This window comes from Eublepharis macularius, chromosome 3 (assembly GCF_028583425.1).
Source record: "Eublepharis macularius isolate TG4126 chromosome 3, MPM_Emac_v1.0, whole genome shotgun sequence".
In the NCBI taxonomy this organism is placed as follows: domain Eukaryota; kingdom Metazoa; phylum Chordata; class Lepidosauria; order Squamata; family Eublepharidae; genus Eublepharis; species Eublepharis macularius.
In genome coordinates, this window is record NC_072792.1 from 53,764,295 (window position 1) to 53,783,011 (window position 18,717).

The window sequence follows — 18,717 nt, forward strand, 5'->3', positions numbered from 1 at the left end:
TGCTTTAGATTTTATTGTCTTTTTAAAAATTATCAGCAGAACTGAGCATATTCTGGAATCTGAAAGAACTCTGTTGAAGGAAGCTGACCCTTTCTCCTATTTAATAAATGTGAGATTTTTCTTCATAACTACCAATTTGATTATCATCATGCTCTTACATTATATGTATTATCAATAGCATGGGAGCATCTCATTTCAGTGCCTTTCCTTGCTTTGGAGTAATAATTTTTCTATAATGACATATTATGTATGTTATTTTATTGTTGCACAGGCATTCAGCTGAAGCACTCCGCATATGTGAACAAGATATTACCAGGTTACATCATATGTTGGATGATGCTAATACTGAGCTTACTCAGACTGGCAAGTGTAGAGAATCATTAGCTTTGGAGAATGAGAGGTTACAGGAACAACTTTATGACAGTAAGCAAGAGAATCAGGTATATACATCCATATACAATCATATTAAAATATCAAGATAAAACATGTAATATATATTTCAAATACATTTTCTGGTGCTTTCAGGATTATTTATAATAGAAAAGAGAGCTATAAAACTTCTATATAAATATAAAGACTATACATTTCTGAACAAAAGAATAAAAACTGATTCCTATAGTCTCCTTTCTGATATTTTCTATCTTGCCATTCCTATCTTTCAGGCCATCTCCCTCTGCTTCCTTTAAATTCCTCTTCAAAAGCCACTTCTAGAAAGCTTTTGCTGAACCATTGGAGCTTACCTTATTCCTTTATTAAGTCTCCTCCTGTCTTTTGACTTTTGGTCTGCCTATCCTATAGCTTATTTGCATCATCTTTCTTCATTCACCAAACTGCTGTGCTTCTCTGGATGTAACTGCTTCGACACTGGTAAACCATAAACTTTTCACATCTTATCTTTAATCTTGGTGTTCCACCTTTTATATATTATAATGCAACTTCAGAATTTAGACTTTTGGATATCAAACAGTAGCTACTAACTTCTGAAATTAAACATGAATATAATATGAACTGTATAGATAAAATAATCTTTTCACTTTCCTTTGACAGATCCTGCTTCAAAAACTTGCTGACTCTCAAAATGAACTTGATAATATGAAGTTGAAAATTGATGATTTACATACAGACATTGCAAGACTAAAGAACATACTGAATTCTAAAGTAAATATATATGTTGAAAAGCTACAATCCCATAAAGCTGCAATCCAAAGTTTCCTGCAACCATAACCAATCTACAGGAGGCTTTCCCATTTGCTACTTTCACAAAGTATTATGAACTGATGATGTCTTCTGAACTCAGAATTATGGGGGGAGTGTCCCTGTGATTTCCTTCTAATGTTAATGCAGATGGGGAGGGTTCCCAAAGGAGAATGGGTGGGTAGAGATGCTTAATTGTTTCTTTATCCACTGATTTTCCCAACAAAATACTCCAATTTAAGTCAATTTTTAACTCAGCTAGGCTTTAACTGAAAATAAGCCTAGCTTGAGGGAGCAGGTTGCACCTGGGAGGGAGTGGCATTTACAGGGGAGAATTGGCAAACATGAGCCCATCTGGCCACTAATTCTCCCATATAACAACAACAACAACATTCAGTTTATATACCGCCCTTCAGGACAACTTAATGCCCACTCAGAGTGGTTTACAAAGTATGCCATTATTATCCCCACATCAAAACACCCTGTGAGGTGGGTGGGGCTGAGAGAGCTCCAGAGAGCCGTGACTAGCCCAAGGTCACCCAGCTGGCTTCAAGTGGAGGAGTGGGGAATCAAACCCGGCTCTCCAGATTAGAGTCCCGCTCTCTTAACCACTACACCATTCTTCAAAACCCTCATTATCTGAGCAAATAAGACTGGGAATATGTATGTGCTGAGACAGCATGTAATTCCACCATAAGAGAATTTATTAATTTTATGTATAGTTTCTGCTGAGTACATTCTTTAATGTAAGTCTGTAAAGCATAGTGCACACTTTGAAAGGGGAAGGGAGAAAGCTAGTGCAGGATATATCTTGATGGTATTTGGTTAGGGACAGTTTTTCAAAATTGCTATTGCATATGGATGTGTAACAAATAAGATCTGGTTTTAGCAAATAATTAATTAGCAGTTTTAAAATCCCATATTGGTTAAAGCCTGTGGAAGGTGGTGAGCAAAGTGTCCAAGGCTGGTAGCCCTGCCCCTGAACTTACTGCAGTCAGGAGAGCCACCAGAACATGTGGTGCAGGTCCCTTGACCAAGCTCCCATCAGGCAAGAGGAAGGCCAAGCTGGGCACGTTAGAAAAGAGGGGTGCACAGCCAATTTTCTACCTGATCTGGCCATGTTCTCCCTGACCCAGCAGCACAGTGGCAGAGCACCATGGCTATGTACCTGCTGGCACTCCAGCGGCTGAGGCTAACAAACAGCCCTACCTCTCTCAGGTCTACACAGCCTGATGAGAGACTCTCGGAGGGGGTGAGGAAATGTGAGGCATGCTCACACTCTTGTTGAATTCTTCTAAATATTTTCAAAATGAGAAGTTCAGGAAATGTGGGAACACCTTGTCAAGGGATGAAAGGAAAAACCCTGATACTGACCATACAGACAATGGTGCATGAACAGAGAAGAGAAACACAAACGCAAGAAGCACAAAATATGAACAAGGGATAACAAAAATATAATATTCAGATAATTGCTAGTAATGCAAATATAACATCTCTCTCAAATACTAAAAAAATAATAGTATATGAAATTCAATTCAAAATACATGAATGAGGACTCAAAATTTAAAGATTGCCAAAAAAGTCCAAAAATAAAAAGGATTTAACAAGTAGCCAGCCATTGACTTGTCAGGAGATCTTAAGAACCAATTTCAATCCAAAGGTTAAGCGTGTAATAATAATATGTAGTGATAATGCTTATTTTTAATAATTATATATTTGCATCATTAGTATTATTTTTATATCACTTTTTTGTTGTAGTGATTCGCTTCTTCTGTTTCTTGTGGATCTTTAGAAAATAGATCTTTAGCATTTTCCATTAATAGAATGGGTGGGGTGATTTCCACCAGTTTCTTCTTTCTGCTGCACACACTCCCAATTTGCCTGTTGAGTGGATACCCTATCCCCAGGATCAGCATTTTGGGGAGATAAGTGGAATGCAGAGGGAAGGATGTTCAGTTCCACTAACAGAAGTGCCTTGTGTGAGCAGAACATTTAGTCTGGATCCAATCCATTGCATTTATAACTACTTAACTTTCGCAATAGTGCAATTCCTACTAATTCCGTTGTCAGCCAGCTCTTCAGGAATGTTTTAGAAAATCTGAAGTAAAGACTTGGATCAGTTATGCAGAAATAAGAATGACAGTAAGACATTGTGCTTCTGGAATGATACCTTACTTTTATTGAAAAGACAAATTCATAATCAGTTTATCTATAAAAAGTAACACATTTCGTCCTGTTTTATGGCATTCACCCAAAGCATACATGCTTCACCAGTGGAATTAGGTAAGATCCATTTTATACAATGCTGAGATATGTTCAGGCACAGCTTATCCACTGCATGCACATTACTACTATTGGACTGAAGTTAATGTAGTTAACTAAAGCCAAATTCATATACCAGCCTCCCAGAAAAAATGTATAGGGTAGGGTAATGTGTTTATGTGCACTCTCAGCAATGTAGGTATAACATAACATGTGATGTGTATAACCAGTTCCTGTGATCTTCCATTCAGAAAAGCTGCAGATATTCGCTCATTGCACGTATTTCTGCAAGCAAGTTTATCCTACATCACTTGTTATATTGTACACTGTTTTAGGAAAAAGATAATCGAGACCTTTTGGAGAACTACCATAGGGCCAGTGAACATGTAGAAAAATGGGAATCAAAATTCCATCAAATAGAAGCAGATTGTAACTCTGTCCGACTAGAACTTCTCAATGTAGAGTCTGAGAGCCACAGGCTGAAAGAACGAACCGAGTCCCTTGAAACAGAGATTGGACAAGTAAGTTTGAAAAGCCTCATTTCATTTTGTTTCTTATTATTGATTTCTTTCTTTTAGTAGTTACGCAGTCAGGCAACTGTGTTTGTCTTTTGCCTTTAAGAGTTGTTTCCTTGTCCTTCACTGCTGAAGTGAGTAGTTTGAATGTTCTTATCAGGCCTGTCTCTGTGGTTCATCTGGAACTTTTAAAAAGCATGTTTGTGGGAAGGGAATATATCTTGTACTGATAATGATTGTTTATGCCTTTTAAGTCTTGGCAGTATCATAAAAACAGACAGAAAAAAACAAAGTTAATTTAAAGCACAAAAACAATATTTAATGCAACACAGGCATCATGAATACATATGCATGTTTAAACATAAACAGACACAAACGGTTATTGAGTAAATTACAAAATGTATATCCCACCTTTCTGCCCTCTCAAGGGCCACCAAGGCAGCTAACAGATTAAAACATACATACTAAATTTACATTTTAAAACCATTAAAATCAACCAAATGCTTATTGTTACAAATAATTCCTTCTTCAGATATTGTTGGTCATCTTATTAAGTCATCTTATTATAAAGTGCTCTGTTCTTACTCAGAGGAGGGCAGCATCCATTGCTAAACGGAGAAAACCCTTTGGGTTTGGAGGCAGGGTCAGTGTTCCAGCTTCCTGTCTCCACTACAGGGAGGCATGCTCCTCCTGTGTTGGTGAGCAGGGAACTCAGGGAGCACTGGAATCAGTGCTCCTACTCTACCTACAATCCTAACTTATCCTTCCTAGCTTCTGCTCCTCCGTCTTTCTTCATTTCTCTGCTTTTTCCATCCCCATTGATGGAAATTTAAAAAAATCCTGCCACATCCTACTTAGTCACCTCAACTGAAGCTATACTGGAGTGCCTCAGCAGCTTTGGTAAGGGCATTAAACACAGAGATTTGTATCTTCCACATGCTCCCCTTCTCACTCACAGGCCAACAGACATCATGGAAAGATAAGTCACAATGTGCTTCCCACTCCTTCATTGCAGACTTGCCTCAAAATACGGGAGTAGTACAGTCTAGACTAGGGCTCAACCAGCTAACTGTTGCTAACCTAGGTGGGAAACCCAGTGGAAGTCTAGGGGAGGACAATGTAAATTGTATACGGGAATGTGAGAATTCAGATTACCCATCGGACAGAGAATGGGCCAGAAGGGGAGTAGACATTGGGATAGACCATTTAATTCACTGGCAAATTTCCTGGTGGGCCACTGCCCTAAAAGACCAGTAGCAGAGGAAGCCTCCCCGCCACCACACAGACACACCTCTAGGCTACTCCGCAGTCTGGCTGCTCACATTTACACACTCCCGTGCTGCCTTTTTTTCCCACCACAGCTGATGAAGGGCCCTGATGGAGCCATGGAAGGCAGAGTGCCTTATCAGCCAAGGGAGGGCCACTGCCCCTTCACACAACACCCTTGTTAGCCAACAAGCCCCTGGTTTTCCAGCTTAGTAGAACTGCTATTGCAGAACTTACAGACGATTCCAGTGACATCAGACAGGGTCCAGTCTTCTACTTGAGCCTTGGGTGTCTCCAGCTGATTGGCTGGAAATTGAGAAGCAACATCCCCTGAGAAGTGGCTTCTCAGACTAGTGGTTCAAGTGATATTGTCATCCTCTAGGCCCTCTATGACTAGACTCTATCATACAATCTGGAAGGCATTCCTATACTGTAGGTGGAAAAAGCTGTAGTGAAGCGGGAGGGAAAAGCTGAGTGTTCTTCCTTCAGGGAGACTTAGAACAAGGATTGCATCCCAAGATACATTGCCAACAGTGCTAAGCCCAGTTGATGGCATCACACTCTCCAGACACCCTTACATAACACACATTTTATGGTCTTTAAGGTGCTTCTGGACTTGAATGTGCTCATCTACTGCAGACCAATATGGCTACCCACCTGAAACTATTTTACATGAAGCATCCCTTCTTAAAGCTCTGTTGACCTATAGGTTTCCCTTGGGAAACTGCATACATTATCTGGCAATTATTTGAGCCATTTATACAGCTATGAAAATGCTGACTGAATAGTCTTAATTAACTAATCCTTGAAGGTACAAGAAGGTACACTAAATTCATATAAAGAACTCAGAATGCATGTAACATACCGATCACTCACCAACAGAATTGAAAGAAAATCACCTGTATCTAAATTAGAATGTAGATCACCTCTCATTAAGAAATCTGAAGAAAGCCAATTATGAAAATTAATTTAGTTTCCGTCTGGAACAACTACATTTCAACATCATCCCAATTATATAAATATTCCTGAAAAGTCTCAAAATTAAACAAAAACCCCCAAGTGAAACTATCCATTGTCTCTTTAAAATGTTACCAATGGAGTATACAAAATCTTATTTTTAATTTTTGAAGATGTTCTGCAAGGTGGGTCCTAATCATGTGAGGAATTTTTCCAATATATAGCAACCCACAGTCATGCATAATAAAATATATCCCCTTTTTCATGGCATAGTTTTTAAAAAGTCACAACTTAAACTAATGTTGAACATTAGGGTGTTTAAAGTCCACAGCTAGGAAGTTCTCTGTCAGCCTCCAGAATAAATATCACAGTCAGTCAAACAATTTTTTAAATTCCGATTCCATCTATACTCCTCTTGGGGTAGAGTACAGAGTTCTATCTATACCTTACGTGGCCTCACACGGTAACCCACCAGTTGTTATGGAGAACCAACAACAGACATAGAGGCCAAGGCCTTCCACATGCTGCCTCCTAGCATAGATATTCAAAGGTTTTCCACCTCTGAACTTGGAGGTTCCCCTTAGTCACCATGATTAGTAGACACCAAGGAACCTGTCCTCCATGAATTTGTTTGGTCCTCTTTTAAAGCCATCTATGTTTGTGGGCATCACTACATATGGCAGCGAATCCCACATTTTATTCTCTCATTGAAGGGTGAATTATGCAAATATATAAAATGAAGAAAACTATGAAAATGAATTCCTGTCAGACTTAAAAAGACCTAAAGATAATCACTGTCTCACAAAACCTCATTATCCAAAAAGGAAATAACATTACTGCGAAGCTTTAAGACTCAGAGCTTAACTGTGGAAGAAGACGCTAGCTGCTGCTGAGTTCACCACATTGCCCAACAGAATAGATTGACCTGGGGTAACAGATGTGTAAGAGATGCTTTTGGTATCTCACCTATTTCAACAAGTTCACATTCGCTTTTACTATCTAACTTCTCTACCAAGAGGATTCTTCAAAGAGTTTAGAACTGAATGCCTGGTAATGGCTAAATTTTAGCTGTGTCGGTCCAAGAAGTTCTCTCTTTGAATATGGACTCTATCTTCCATATTCTCTAGCCTGAGTCTTACAGTCCAGTTATACTGCTGCAGGGATAATTTTCTCTCATCAGGGAAAAGCCAGTATCTGTGCCCTTTGCTTCACTTAAGGCTGAAGGTCTTATACAGATTCAGAATAGATTTCAACTGTTTTGCTGTAAAGTAGCAGAAGAGGTTCAGAAGCCGCAAAGTGAAGCAGGAGTGGTCTCTTTTCCCACCCACTCTTATTTCTTTTCAGATATAGCAATATTATTGGAGCACTGAATTGTTGAGTTACACAATTTCAGTCTGATTGCCTTTCCACAGATAAAGAAATTATCTATTTGAGTGGTCAGTGTATCTCCTTCTCTTACCCTAATTGATGATCACGTTGAGCAGACAAAAAAAGAATAACTCCCAGCAAGATAACAGTATATCAAGATCTATTTGGATATTAATAAGGGGGAAAATGTCAGCAATTGCTGCTGACAATGCTTACCTTCCTTGGCTTCTCTCACATCAGTCTTCTAGAGATTTTTGGAGAGGGGGTGGGTGCATTATTCCATTATATTTCTGCAGACTTCTGAATTCTGGACTATCCAATCCACTGTGCTGGATTAAAACATTATGTAGATGTTTATTTCTTGTGTGTTATGTGCTGTCAGTCACTTCTGATTTATGGTGACCCTATGAATTAATGGCCTCCAAAATATCCTATCATTGACAGCCTTGCTCAGGTATTGCAAACTGAAGACCATGGCTTCCTTTATTGAGTCAATCTATCTCATGTTATGTCTTCCTCTTTTCCTAGTGCCTTCAGTTTTTCCTATTATTATTATTTTTTCCAGAGAGACTTGTCTTCTCATGAGGTGACCAAAGCACAATAGCCTCAGTATAGTCATTTTAGCTTGTAAGGAGAATTCAGGCTTAATTGCATCTAGAATACTCTTATTTGTCTTTTTGATGGCCCATGGTATCCATAAAACTCTCCTCCAACACCACATTTTAAATTAATCAGTTTTCTTCCTGTAAGGTTTCTTCTTTGTCCAACTTTTACATCAATATATAGTAATGGAGAATACTAGAGTGTAAATTATCTTGATCTTGGTCTCCAGCAACATTTCCTTACACTTAAGGATCTTTTCTAGTTCCTTCATGCTGCTTTTCCAAGTCTCAATCTCCTTCCAGTTTCTTTGTTGCCGTCTAAACTCCTGATGGTATTGCTCCCACATGAAAGTTAAATATATTCTAAAATATGAATTTGCAGCCAAAATAAAGGATAAGATTTTATCACTTTATATAAATCTGGATGGTATCTGATACCAAGGACTATCTAGAAAAAAACACAGTGATTTCTTACCATCTTACTAGTATGTTTATATGGTCCCCCTACTTACCTAAACCATTATTCTTTAAAATGCACATAAAGCATACAATTTAGTGAAATTCATATGGATTCTGCTGTTACAGGATTGTGCTCAATAATTGAATTGTTTTAGGACCTGCTTACAGTCTTTAAAAAAAATCACTATAGAATTGTTTAAATGTTTGTGTTAGGAAAAAATTTTCTTTCAGAAAAATTACTTTGCATTTAGAAAAAATAATTTTCTTTCCTAAATACATTCTATATATTTAAACTGAATATTAATTGCCTTTATCAACAAATCTTTCGGCAGCATTTAGCAACAGAAAAAGCCTACAAGTCACAGATTGCTACTTTAGGCAAGTCTCTTGTAAAAATGGAAGAAGAGCTTCATAAAGTCCAGCTGGAGAAAGTTTCTTTACTTTCAGATTTGACATCTACACGGGAACTGTGCATTAAATTGGACACTAACAAAGAATTATTAACTCGTCAACTAACCAGCTCAACACAGGAAATAGAACGTGTAAGTATATAATGTAGCCATTGTTTAGAGCAAAGATTAAAAATCAGAAACATTATTTATTTATTTATTTATTTTATTTTTAGCACACCCTCCCCACAAGCAGGCTCAGGGCAGAGTACAACATTGATTAAAATACAACTTAAAATCAATCATAAAAACAGCAACAGATAAAATACTGTACCCCTTTCGAGGCCACCAGCATCAGTGGACTCTCCATACCCCTTGTAGAGAGAGACCGGTGGAAGGCTCAGCAATGATGGACTAAAATTAGCCTCCACCATATGCCTGGCAGAACATCACTGTCTTACAGGCCTGCCTAAATGACACAAGATCCTGGTGGGCCAAAGTGTCCTCAGACGGAGAGTTCCACCAGGTTGGGGCAAGGACTGAAAAGGCCCTGGCCCTGGTAGAGGCCAGTGGAGCCTCCCTAGGGCCAGGGACCACCAGTAGATGTTTTCCGATTGAACGAAGTGCTCTCTGGGGCACATACAGGGACAGACGGTCCCTTAGGTATGCTAGTCCCAGTCTGTTTAGGGCTTTATAGGTCAAAACCAACACCTTGAACCGGATCCGGAATTCTACTGGGATCCAGTGAAGCTGCTGCAAGATAGGTGTAATGTGTGTCTTACACGAAGCTCCAGTTAGGACACATGCAGCAGCATTCTGGACCTGTTGAAGTCTCCAGATCAAGCCCAAGGGCAGCCCTGCATAGAGCGAGTTACAGTAGTCTAACATGGAGGTGACCATTGCATGGATCACTGTCGTTAGGTCCTGGGCCAAGAGTTAGGGCACCAGTTGCCAGGCCTGCTGAAGGTGGAAAAAAGCTGCCCAAGCCACAGCTGCGATCTGGCCCTCCATAGACAAGGAGGAATCCAGAATCACACCCAAACTCCTAACCGATGGTACGGGCACAAGTGGTGCCCCCCCCAAAGGTCGGGAGAAGGATCCCTGCCTCCGACAGTCCACAGCTCAAGTACAGGACCTCTGTCTTCACGGGATTCAACTTCAGCCTGCTCTGTTCTACCCACCCAGACACAGCCTCCAGAGCTCTCAACAGGGTGTCAGGGGCAGAGTCAGGTCGGCCACCCATCAACAGATACAACTGGGTGTCATCTGCATATTGATGACAACCCAGTCCGAAACTCTGCACCAACTGGGTGAGGAAGCACATATAAAGATTGAACAACAGGGGAGAGAGTATCGTTCCCTGTGGGACACTGCACTCCAAAGGCTGGCGTGCGGACAGTCTCTCCCCCACTGCTACTCTCTGTCCCCGACTGTGAAGAAAAGAGACAAGCCACTGCAAGGCCATCCCACGAATCCCCACATCGGTGAGGTGGTGGGCCAACAACTCATGGTCGACCATGTCGAATGCTGCAGAAACGTCTAACAAGATTAACAGTGCCTACCACCCCGATCCAGGTGCCTACGGAGATCATCCGTGAAGGCAACCAACACTGTCTCCGCCCCATGACCCAAACGGAACCTGGACTGGTATGGGTCCAGGACAGAGGTCTCTTCCAGGAACACCTGTAGCTGATCCACCACCGCCCACTCAATCACCTTTCCCAAGAATGAGAGGTTCGATACTGGGCGGTAACTGGATGGGTCAGTGGGGTCCAAAGATGGTTTTTCAAAAGAGGCCTCACTACTGCTTCCTTTAGCACCGCTCAATGATGTATTAATAATGACCTCCAATTGAACCCCCAAGCCATTGGCACTGGCTTTCACCAGCCACGATGGGCAGGGGTCCAGGGAGCATGTAGTGGGCCTCACCAGCCGCAAGATCCTGTCCATCTCCTCCTGGGAGACCAGGACAAAGTGATTCAAAAATGGGCTGGAAGACAGCCAAGGGGCCTCCAGTTTCCTTACTATATCAGTCGTGGCTGGCAGATCGCGACGGAAGGACGAGATTTTATCTGCAAAAAAGCTCCCAAAAGCCTCACAGCTAATAGCCAAATTTCCAATTTGACGGTCTCCCTGCAATAGGGAAACCAAGGACCAAACTACCTGGAACAGTTTTGCTGGGCATGAGCTTGCAGACGCTATGGAGGCAGCAAAGTATTCCTTCTTTGTTGCCTTCACAGCCACCTCATAGCTTTCATAAACTCTCTATAAGATGTTCTCGCCTCTTCGCCCTGATTTTGCCGCCACACTCGCTCTAGCTGTCTCAGTTCCCACTTCATCAGACATAGCTCCTCTGTATACCAGGGAGCCAGTCTGGCGCGGGGACGGAGAGGGCGACTGGGAGCGATTTCGTCGATGGCTTTCAAGAGACGGTCATGCCAGTCCCCCACCAGCTCATCCAACGAACCGCCAGGGGGCATCGGATCCCGCAGGGCATTCTGGAAGCCAATTGGATCCATAAGTCTCTGCAGGTGAGAATAAATCTGCTCACCGCCCATGCAAGAGGGGGCTGGCACACCCAGACGAGCCCTCGGGACATGGTGGTCCGACTGTGGCACTGCTTTAATAGTGTCCAGGTCCACCTGAATCTCTGCCACAAAGATCAAATCCAGCATGTGGCCCGCTTGATGCATAGGAGCTGAAACAAATTGGGAGAGTCCCAGTGCTGTCATGGAAGACACCAGGTCCAAAGCCTGAGAAGAGGCAGTGTCATCAACATGGACGTTGAAATCACCCAGGACCAACAGTCTAGGATGCTCCAATGCCCACTCCGACGCTGCCTCTAACAAGTTCGACAGGGTAGCTACTGGTGCACTAGGCGGTCGGGACACCAAGTAGATAGCCAAACTCTCCTCAGCATCCCAACGCTAGGCCAACACAATCAATACCAGGGATCTTTGGAGCAGGGAGAGTCTTGAAGGAGAAAGACTTTTTTTTTTTTAAAGATTTTTATTTGGTAGGTTGACATACATGTTCCAGAATACAGAATACATAATATACCTATATTTACCCCTTTATATATGTATATGTCCCCACCCTTCCCCCACCCCTTTTTCTTTTAGACCCCCAACAGCACTATAACCTCTTTATTTCTTATCATTATCTCTATTCTAATATTTGTCCCTATTATCAAAGGTAAAGTTCATACATACTCTCTATAAATCTTAATAGCTGTCCAAAGACCACAGTTGTCCTTTCACGTCCCAGTTATTTTCCAAATAGTTTTAAAACTTTCCCTAGTCATTTAAAAATTCACTTAGATTTTGTTCTTTCGACTTTCTTGTCATTTTATCCATCTCCGCCATGTACAACAGTTTTTGAATCCAATCTTCAATTTCTGGTATCTCTTCTTGCTTCTAATATTGTGCATATAGTAATCTTGCTGCCACCGTCATATAAAATACCAGTGTCCTGTCCTTTACATTAACTTTTTCCATATTTAATCCTAACAGTAGCAGTTCAGGGCTTTTCAGCAAGTTGCTTTTCATAATTAATAACATTTCTGCATAGATTCTAGACCAAAAAAGCTTGGCTTTTTCACACGTCCACCATATATGATAGAAAGAACCCTCATGTTTTTTACATTTCCAACATTTGTTTGACATGGCATTACTTACATTTGCTAATTTTTTCGGTGTTAAATGCCACCTATACAACATCTTATACCCATTCTCTTTTAAATTTACATATGTAGATATTTTCATTGTATTTTCCCACAAATATTCCCATGCCTCCATTGTAATTTCTTTATTGAAATGTACTGCCCACTTCACCATTTGCGTTTTGACCGTCTCAGCCTCTGTATGCCATTTCAGTAAAAGTTTATACATCTTAGAAATCCTCCTCCTCCTCCTCCCGAAGGAGAAAGATTCTTGAATGAGTATTGCCATTCCACTCCCCCAACCATCTGTACAGGACTAATGAAGGACCGAGAACCGTGGGGGAGCCAACTCTTTCAAGGCAACTGTCTCACCCAGGTCTCGGTCACACACACCAGGTCCACTCCTTCCGCTGCAATGAAATCTTGCAACGTTTTGGTCTTATTATTAATGGACCTGGCGTTGTACAACATCAGTGCCGGGGGGAGGCTACACCTCCTAGCCCCGATACCAGCATGCCTTGGGATGGGACGCAAGTAGGAAGGGCACCGACCTCTACCATGTCTCCGCAACCTTCCTTTCCAACCCCGCGTCCCACCGCCATACCTCCCTTGACCCCAGAGCGCTGGGATCCCCAGCCCCACCCTGGTCTCCTCTCTCATATCCACCACCCTCCGCAAATCCCACATCACAATTCAGTGTACAACAATAGCAGCACAACACCAGCTGGGCTGAGCAGGTGGAGAAACTCAGCCCTTGATGGAACAGCCTCCCTGGTGAGTAGAGAACAGGCAGCTTCAGCAGCAGTCCCCGGCAGCAGCTCCTTTGAGGCCAGAGCACTCAGGGGGCGGGGCTGAGCAGGTGAAAAAGCTCAGCCCTTGATGGAACAGCCTCCCTGGTCAGTAGAGAATAGGCAGCTTCAGCATCCGTCCAGGGCAGCAGCTCCTTTGAGGCCAGAGCACTCAGGGGGGTTGGGGCTGAGCAGGTGGAAAAGCTCAGCCCTTGATGGAACAGCCTCCCTGGTCAGTAGAGAACAGGCAGCTTCAGCATCAGTCCCCAGCAGCAGCTCCTTTGAGGCCAGAGCACTCAGGGGGGGTGGGGCTGAGCAGGTGGAAAAGCTCAGCCCTTGACGGAACAGCCTCCCTGGTCAGTAGAGAACAGGCAGCTTCAGCAGCAGTCCCTGGCAGCAGCTCTTTTGAGGCCAGAGCACTCAGGGGGCGGGGCTGAGCAGGGCCGTTTCACACTACTTACCTCCTCCTGGAACATTTTTTAATTTTATTTTATTGTATTTGTATTCCGCCCTCCCTGCGACGTCACGCAAAGCTCTCGCGAGAAGACGCTATCTTCCAAGGTTTATGCGTGATGTTTCGCAATGTTCCGGGAGCAGGTAAGTAGTATGAAAATGGCCCAGGTGGAAAAGCTCAGCCCTTGATGGAACAGCCTCCCTGGTCAGTAGAGAACAGGCAGCTTCAGCAGCAGTCCCTGGCAGCAGCTCCTTTGAGGCCAGAGCACTCAGGGGGTGGGGTGAGCAGGTGGCAAAGCTGAGCCCTTGATGGAACAGCCTCCCTGGAGGCTGCTCCATCATATAGCCACTAGTGTGTTTTAATATAAATCTAAAACTCTTTGATTTGGTCATTAGGCATGCAACTCCCCTTTGCCCTGGCGGGAACAGTTACTCGACTTCTAACTGGCCTCATGCTAATTAATTTATGCTTAGCTAAAACACAAACTGATTAACCCTTTCATGACAGAAGAGAATGACACTTGTAAGATTCCCAACATAACTGCTGTATCTCCAATGGTGATTTTAGATGGTCATCTAATCCTGTCACAGTCTACTTTGGGGCAGGGTGGGGGGAATGCATTATGCTGTATATCCAGTGTACGAGAGTTTCTTATGCAGTAAATGCATGTCTGTATAGCAGCCTGAAATGATAATTTGTTAGCACATCTGATAGTATTACTCAGTTATGAATAAGGATTATGGCTAGTCCATGTGAAAATCATCTGCATTCTGCAAATGTAATGCGGAAGCATGAAGAACACCAAATACCTGATGAGAGTAGGAAGAATTTCTTCAATGAATCAGAGTGGTCTATGGAGAATGAAACCCCTCATTGAACACAGAACATCATTCTGCGTTAGAGAACAGAAGAGGTGTTTTAAATGTGAACTAAAAATTTAAAGTGTTCAACTTAATAAAAACTGTTTAACTTCAACTGAATCATGTCCTGTATGTTACTATGCTAGATTTTACACAGTTTGTAAATATTGTAAATGTTCATGACAGTGGAAGCTACAGTTCTTGGCAACTAGGTGGAGGGGTGGGGGAAATGAGTATTTTAACATCTAGAGAAACTATAGGGGTAGGAAGAGGGATGATAGTGTTTGATATGAAATTTAATTCGTCACTTTCTAATATGGTACGTAGATAAATCTCATTGTACTCGTATTAGAACATTGAAGATGTTTTACCTTTCGGTTTTCAGCTGCAGAATGAATGGGAATCATCTCACTCAGAAAGAGAGCTCCTTAGAAAACAACTCACTAATGAAAGAATCTCAATAAAAAACCTGGAGACATTGTTAGCATCCAATCGAGAAAAGGAATTTCAATCTCAGATGATAAACCAGGAAAAAGAATCTGAGATTCAGCTTCTTAAAGAGCAGCTTTCTATGGCTGAAAACAAAATGTGAGTAAATAACCATAAGAAATGACAATGGATAAATTGACCTGCAATTTCTTTATTTTATTTATTTATTTTGTTAGTATGGCTTTGTACTATTAGCAAATTAAGGAAGATTCTATAGAGCTGAGGAAAAAGTGCTAGTAGAGCTGACAGCCAGCTAACTGAACAACTGTTGAACAGCAAGCAGACTGAAGCTTTGGAGAACAGTATTTTTAGTGTAGAAGCAAACTGAATTATAAAAACTTCCCCCATAAATTAACCATCTAGGGGCCATCATGCACAAAGCTGATCATGCATCTTGTTGCCCTGGAAAAAATAAAGCAGGTTTGTGCTTGCTTGTAACTGTTGTTCATTGAGAGTCTACTGAGAAGACTGGGTCACAGAGACAATTTCCAGAGCTTTCTAAAGATAAGTAGCGCTCCCCCCGCTTTTGGTGGCTTCTAGCCAAAACTGGCACTGTCTGGGAGGGAGAGCACTTGTGTTCTCTCTGTGCTGCCACCAAAAACACAAAGAGGATGTCCAAGAATGCTCTCAGTGGGGCAGGAGGGATGAAATGCTTCACACCTGAGATTAATATGCCAGGTACAAAATGCTTCACATCTGGCAGTGACATCCACCAAGAAATGCTCATGAAGGAGAAGATGGACTAAGTGGATACTATACAGTCAGGAATACACTGAACAAAAGCAATAGTTCTGAGGCTCAGAACTCAGGGACAGTTAATAATATTAATTAAATAACAATTCAGTTGTATATAGCTCTTCTGGACAGATTTGTCCCCATTCACAGTGGTGTACAAAGTCAGTGTTATCCCCACGATACGGATGGGAGCTGGGACTGAGAGGAGTGGCTTACACAAGGCCACCTGGTGAGTTCATGGCAGTAGTGAGATTTGACCCAACAAAGTGCTGCATCAACCTCAATTATTTAACTACTATGCTACCATGGCTTCCTGCACATGGTGTATAGAACAGTATTCATGAAAGCCAGGAAGGGAGCGTGAGCAAGGCTTGGCACAAACATACACGGAAATGACAGGAGAACTGCCTACATAATGATGGGGCTTGGAGGTGCACTTGCAGCTGTGCTGGGCACTAAATCTTCTGCTGTAGGCAAGCCACTGAGGTGGCTCAAGGTGTCATTCCTCAGTGGTTCAGTAGGCTGTACCAGAATGGAAAGAAGAGAAGCATCCTGCTAAGTTTGCAGTCAAAATAATTGTAGATCAACTCCCAAGATATTCTGGTATGGGAATGGAGCATAAGGTAGCAAAAGCAAGTCACACATCTGCTCCAAAACCCTTGGAGTTGACAGCAGAAATCAGAACCAGCAGCTGCAAAGCTGAAGGTGGAACTGCGGCTGATTGTCCATGTTACCCTTAGAACTAGGCATTAGCAGGAGGCTCAGAATTGCTGCAGTGAGCTGAAACATCCAGAGTCTGAATTGGTGGAGATACAGATGAATGTGGAACCAAAGCCAACCTGTCTCTTCCTTCTGGAGCATTTGTAGTGAATCAAGAGGGCCAGAGACACAGACTTCCTGAACAGTATGGATACTTTTGACTTCAGAATGGCCAGAACTGAAGCAACCATGGAAGACAAGGGGAGTGTTTTATCAGGCTGGTATGGAGGCTGAGTATCAGTGGCAGCCAAAGCCTTTTTATAAACATCCTCTTTGAGTGCAAGGCTTTATCAATCAGATCATGCCTTTGTGGTAAACTGCTGACAGATTAATCAGGCAGCGACACTGTGAGATTGGGGTTGTGCAGTTTGGGTCTGGTATTTGGGGGGAAAGCCTAATTTTTACTGATTTGGTAAAATTTGGCATTCCTGGATCAAAATAGACAATACCAAATCAGAGTCAGTATTCCAAACTCAAGCCACTGAATTAATTTGGTAAAAGACTTGACTGTTATTTTGCTGTTTCCTGTCAAAGAAACAGCAGTTCCTACCCTTCTTGCAGAGAAGGGACAGGAATAATTTTTCAACCAAACTCCACCAAATTTGCAGAGAACCTACTCCTGACTTTTCTCTAAAGACCCGCCAAGTTTCAGTAAGATTGGATTCCAGGGGCCAATTCTGTGGGCCTCCAAATAAAGTGCCCCCAACCACTCCATTGTTTCCTATGGGGAAAAAGTCAAAGCTGACTCCCTCTGCAAAAACACACTGGGGCAAAGCTGCCATGGCCATGGCACACTCCCAAATGCAAGCTAAGATCATGCCAGAGAAAGTCTAACAGAACCAAACTGAAGCACAGGAATAGAATCCCCCCCAGAACCAAAGTGAAGCAAGAGGGACCAACATCACACCAGAGAATCACATTTCACCCAACCACTTTTCCCCATACTTCTTATGTCAAATACACTAAAGGCTGATCTTAATTAGCTAGTCTTACTGTTTATTTTACTGTATTTGAATAGTTACAATATTCTGTCAAGTCAAACAGTAATTTTATGTATTTTGTAGTGCTATTCATAGTAGAGACTTTTCGCAACTCAGAAATACAATAACTCAGCTGGAATCTGAGTTAGATATCACCAAAAGACAGTTGGGCACAGAACGCTTTGAAAGGCAAGTTGTGTTCGCATTTTCATCTCTTAAAATGTTATTCCTAATTAAATAACATACAATTATATTTGTTTAGAAAGATGTATGATAAATAATACAGCTAGAACAATAATTCTAAGGCTGCATATATCCAGAAGAACTAAGTGTACGTTGCTGGAAAAGACTGACCTATACACAGTTATATATCCATGATAAATTACTGTTACATGCTGTGCTTGGGAATGCCTTTGAAGAATATCCAAAAACTTAATCTAGCTCAAAACATAGCTGCAATGGTTTACACTGGTGTTTGCTATAGAAACCATGTAACACTATTTTGTGTCCTATTACTTTAATTGGCAGTTTGTTTCTGGACCTAGAGTTCTGGTTTTTATGTTTATAGCCCTAAGTAGGTTAGGAACAAAGTACCTGAAGGACTACTTCCACAGCTGTGTACCTGCCTGTGCTTTGACATTAGTTTTGTATGCTCTACTAGTCATAGCCACAGTGAGGCTATCATGCCCTGGATTATTGAAGTAATCGGTTTTATTTTGTGATTTTGTTAAATTGGTAAAAACTCCTGACTTTACTGCTCTAAGTTTTAGTAGTTTTTTTAACTGCTATGTATTTTATCTGTATATTAGATATTTGCTGGCTGCTGTTCTAGATTAGTTAGGAAGTTTTTTTTAGAGTGATGTTGTACACCATCTCGAGTATCATTTATAATAAAAAGTCAGGATAAAATGTATAAATAAGTAATTTTAAAAATAACTCTGACAAACATGACAAACAGTAGAAAACTTTACATTGTATA

General features: G+C 41.7%; 1 protein-coding gene across 1 annotated transcript in view; it reads left to right on the forward strand.

Moving 5' to 3' along the window:
* TSGA10 (testis specific 10) overlaps window positions 1-18,717 on the forward strand; it is a 74,659-nt gene that overhangs the window by 43,401 nt on the left and 12,541 nt on the right. The window contains exons 13-18 of the mRNA XM_054973492.1: window positions 272-440; window positions 1,048-1,158; window positions 3,792-3,977; window positions 8,956-9,165; window positions 15,161-15,363; window positions 17,823-17,931. Of these exons, the coding sequence (XP_054829467.1) occupies window positions 272-440; window positions 1,048-1,158; window positions 3,792-3,977; window positions 8,956-9,165; window positions 15,161-15,363; window positions 17,823-17,931 (988 nt within the window). The remainder of the gene's footprint in view (window positions 1-271; window positions 441-1,047; window positions 1,159-3,791; window positions 3,978-8,955; window positions 9,166-15,160; window positions 15,364-17,822; window positions 17,932-18,717) is intronic.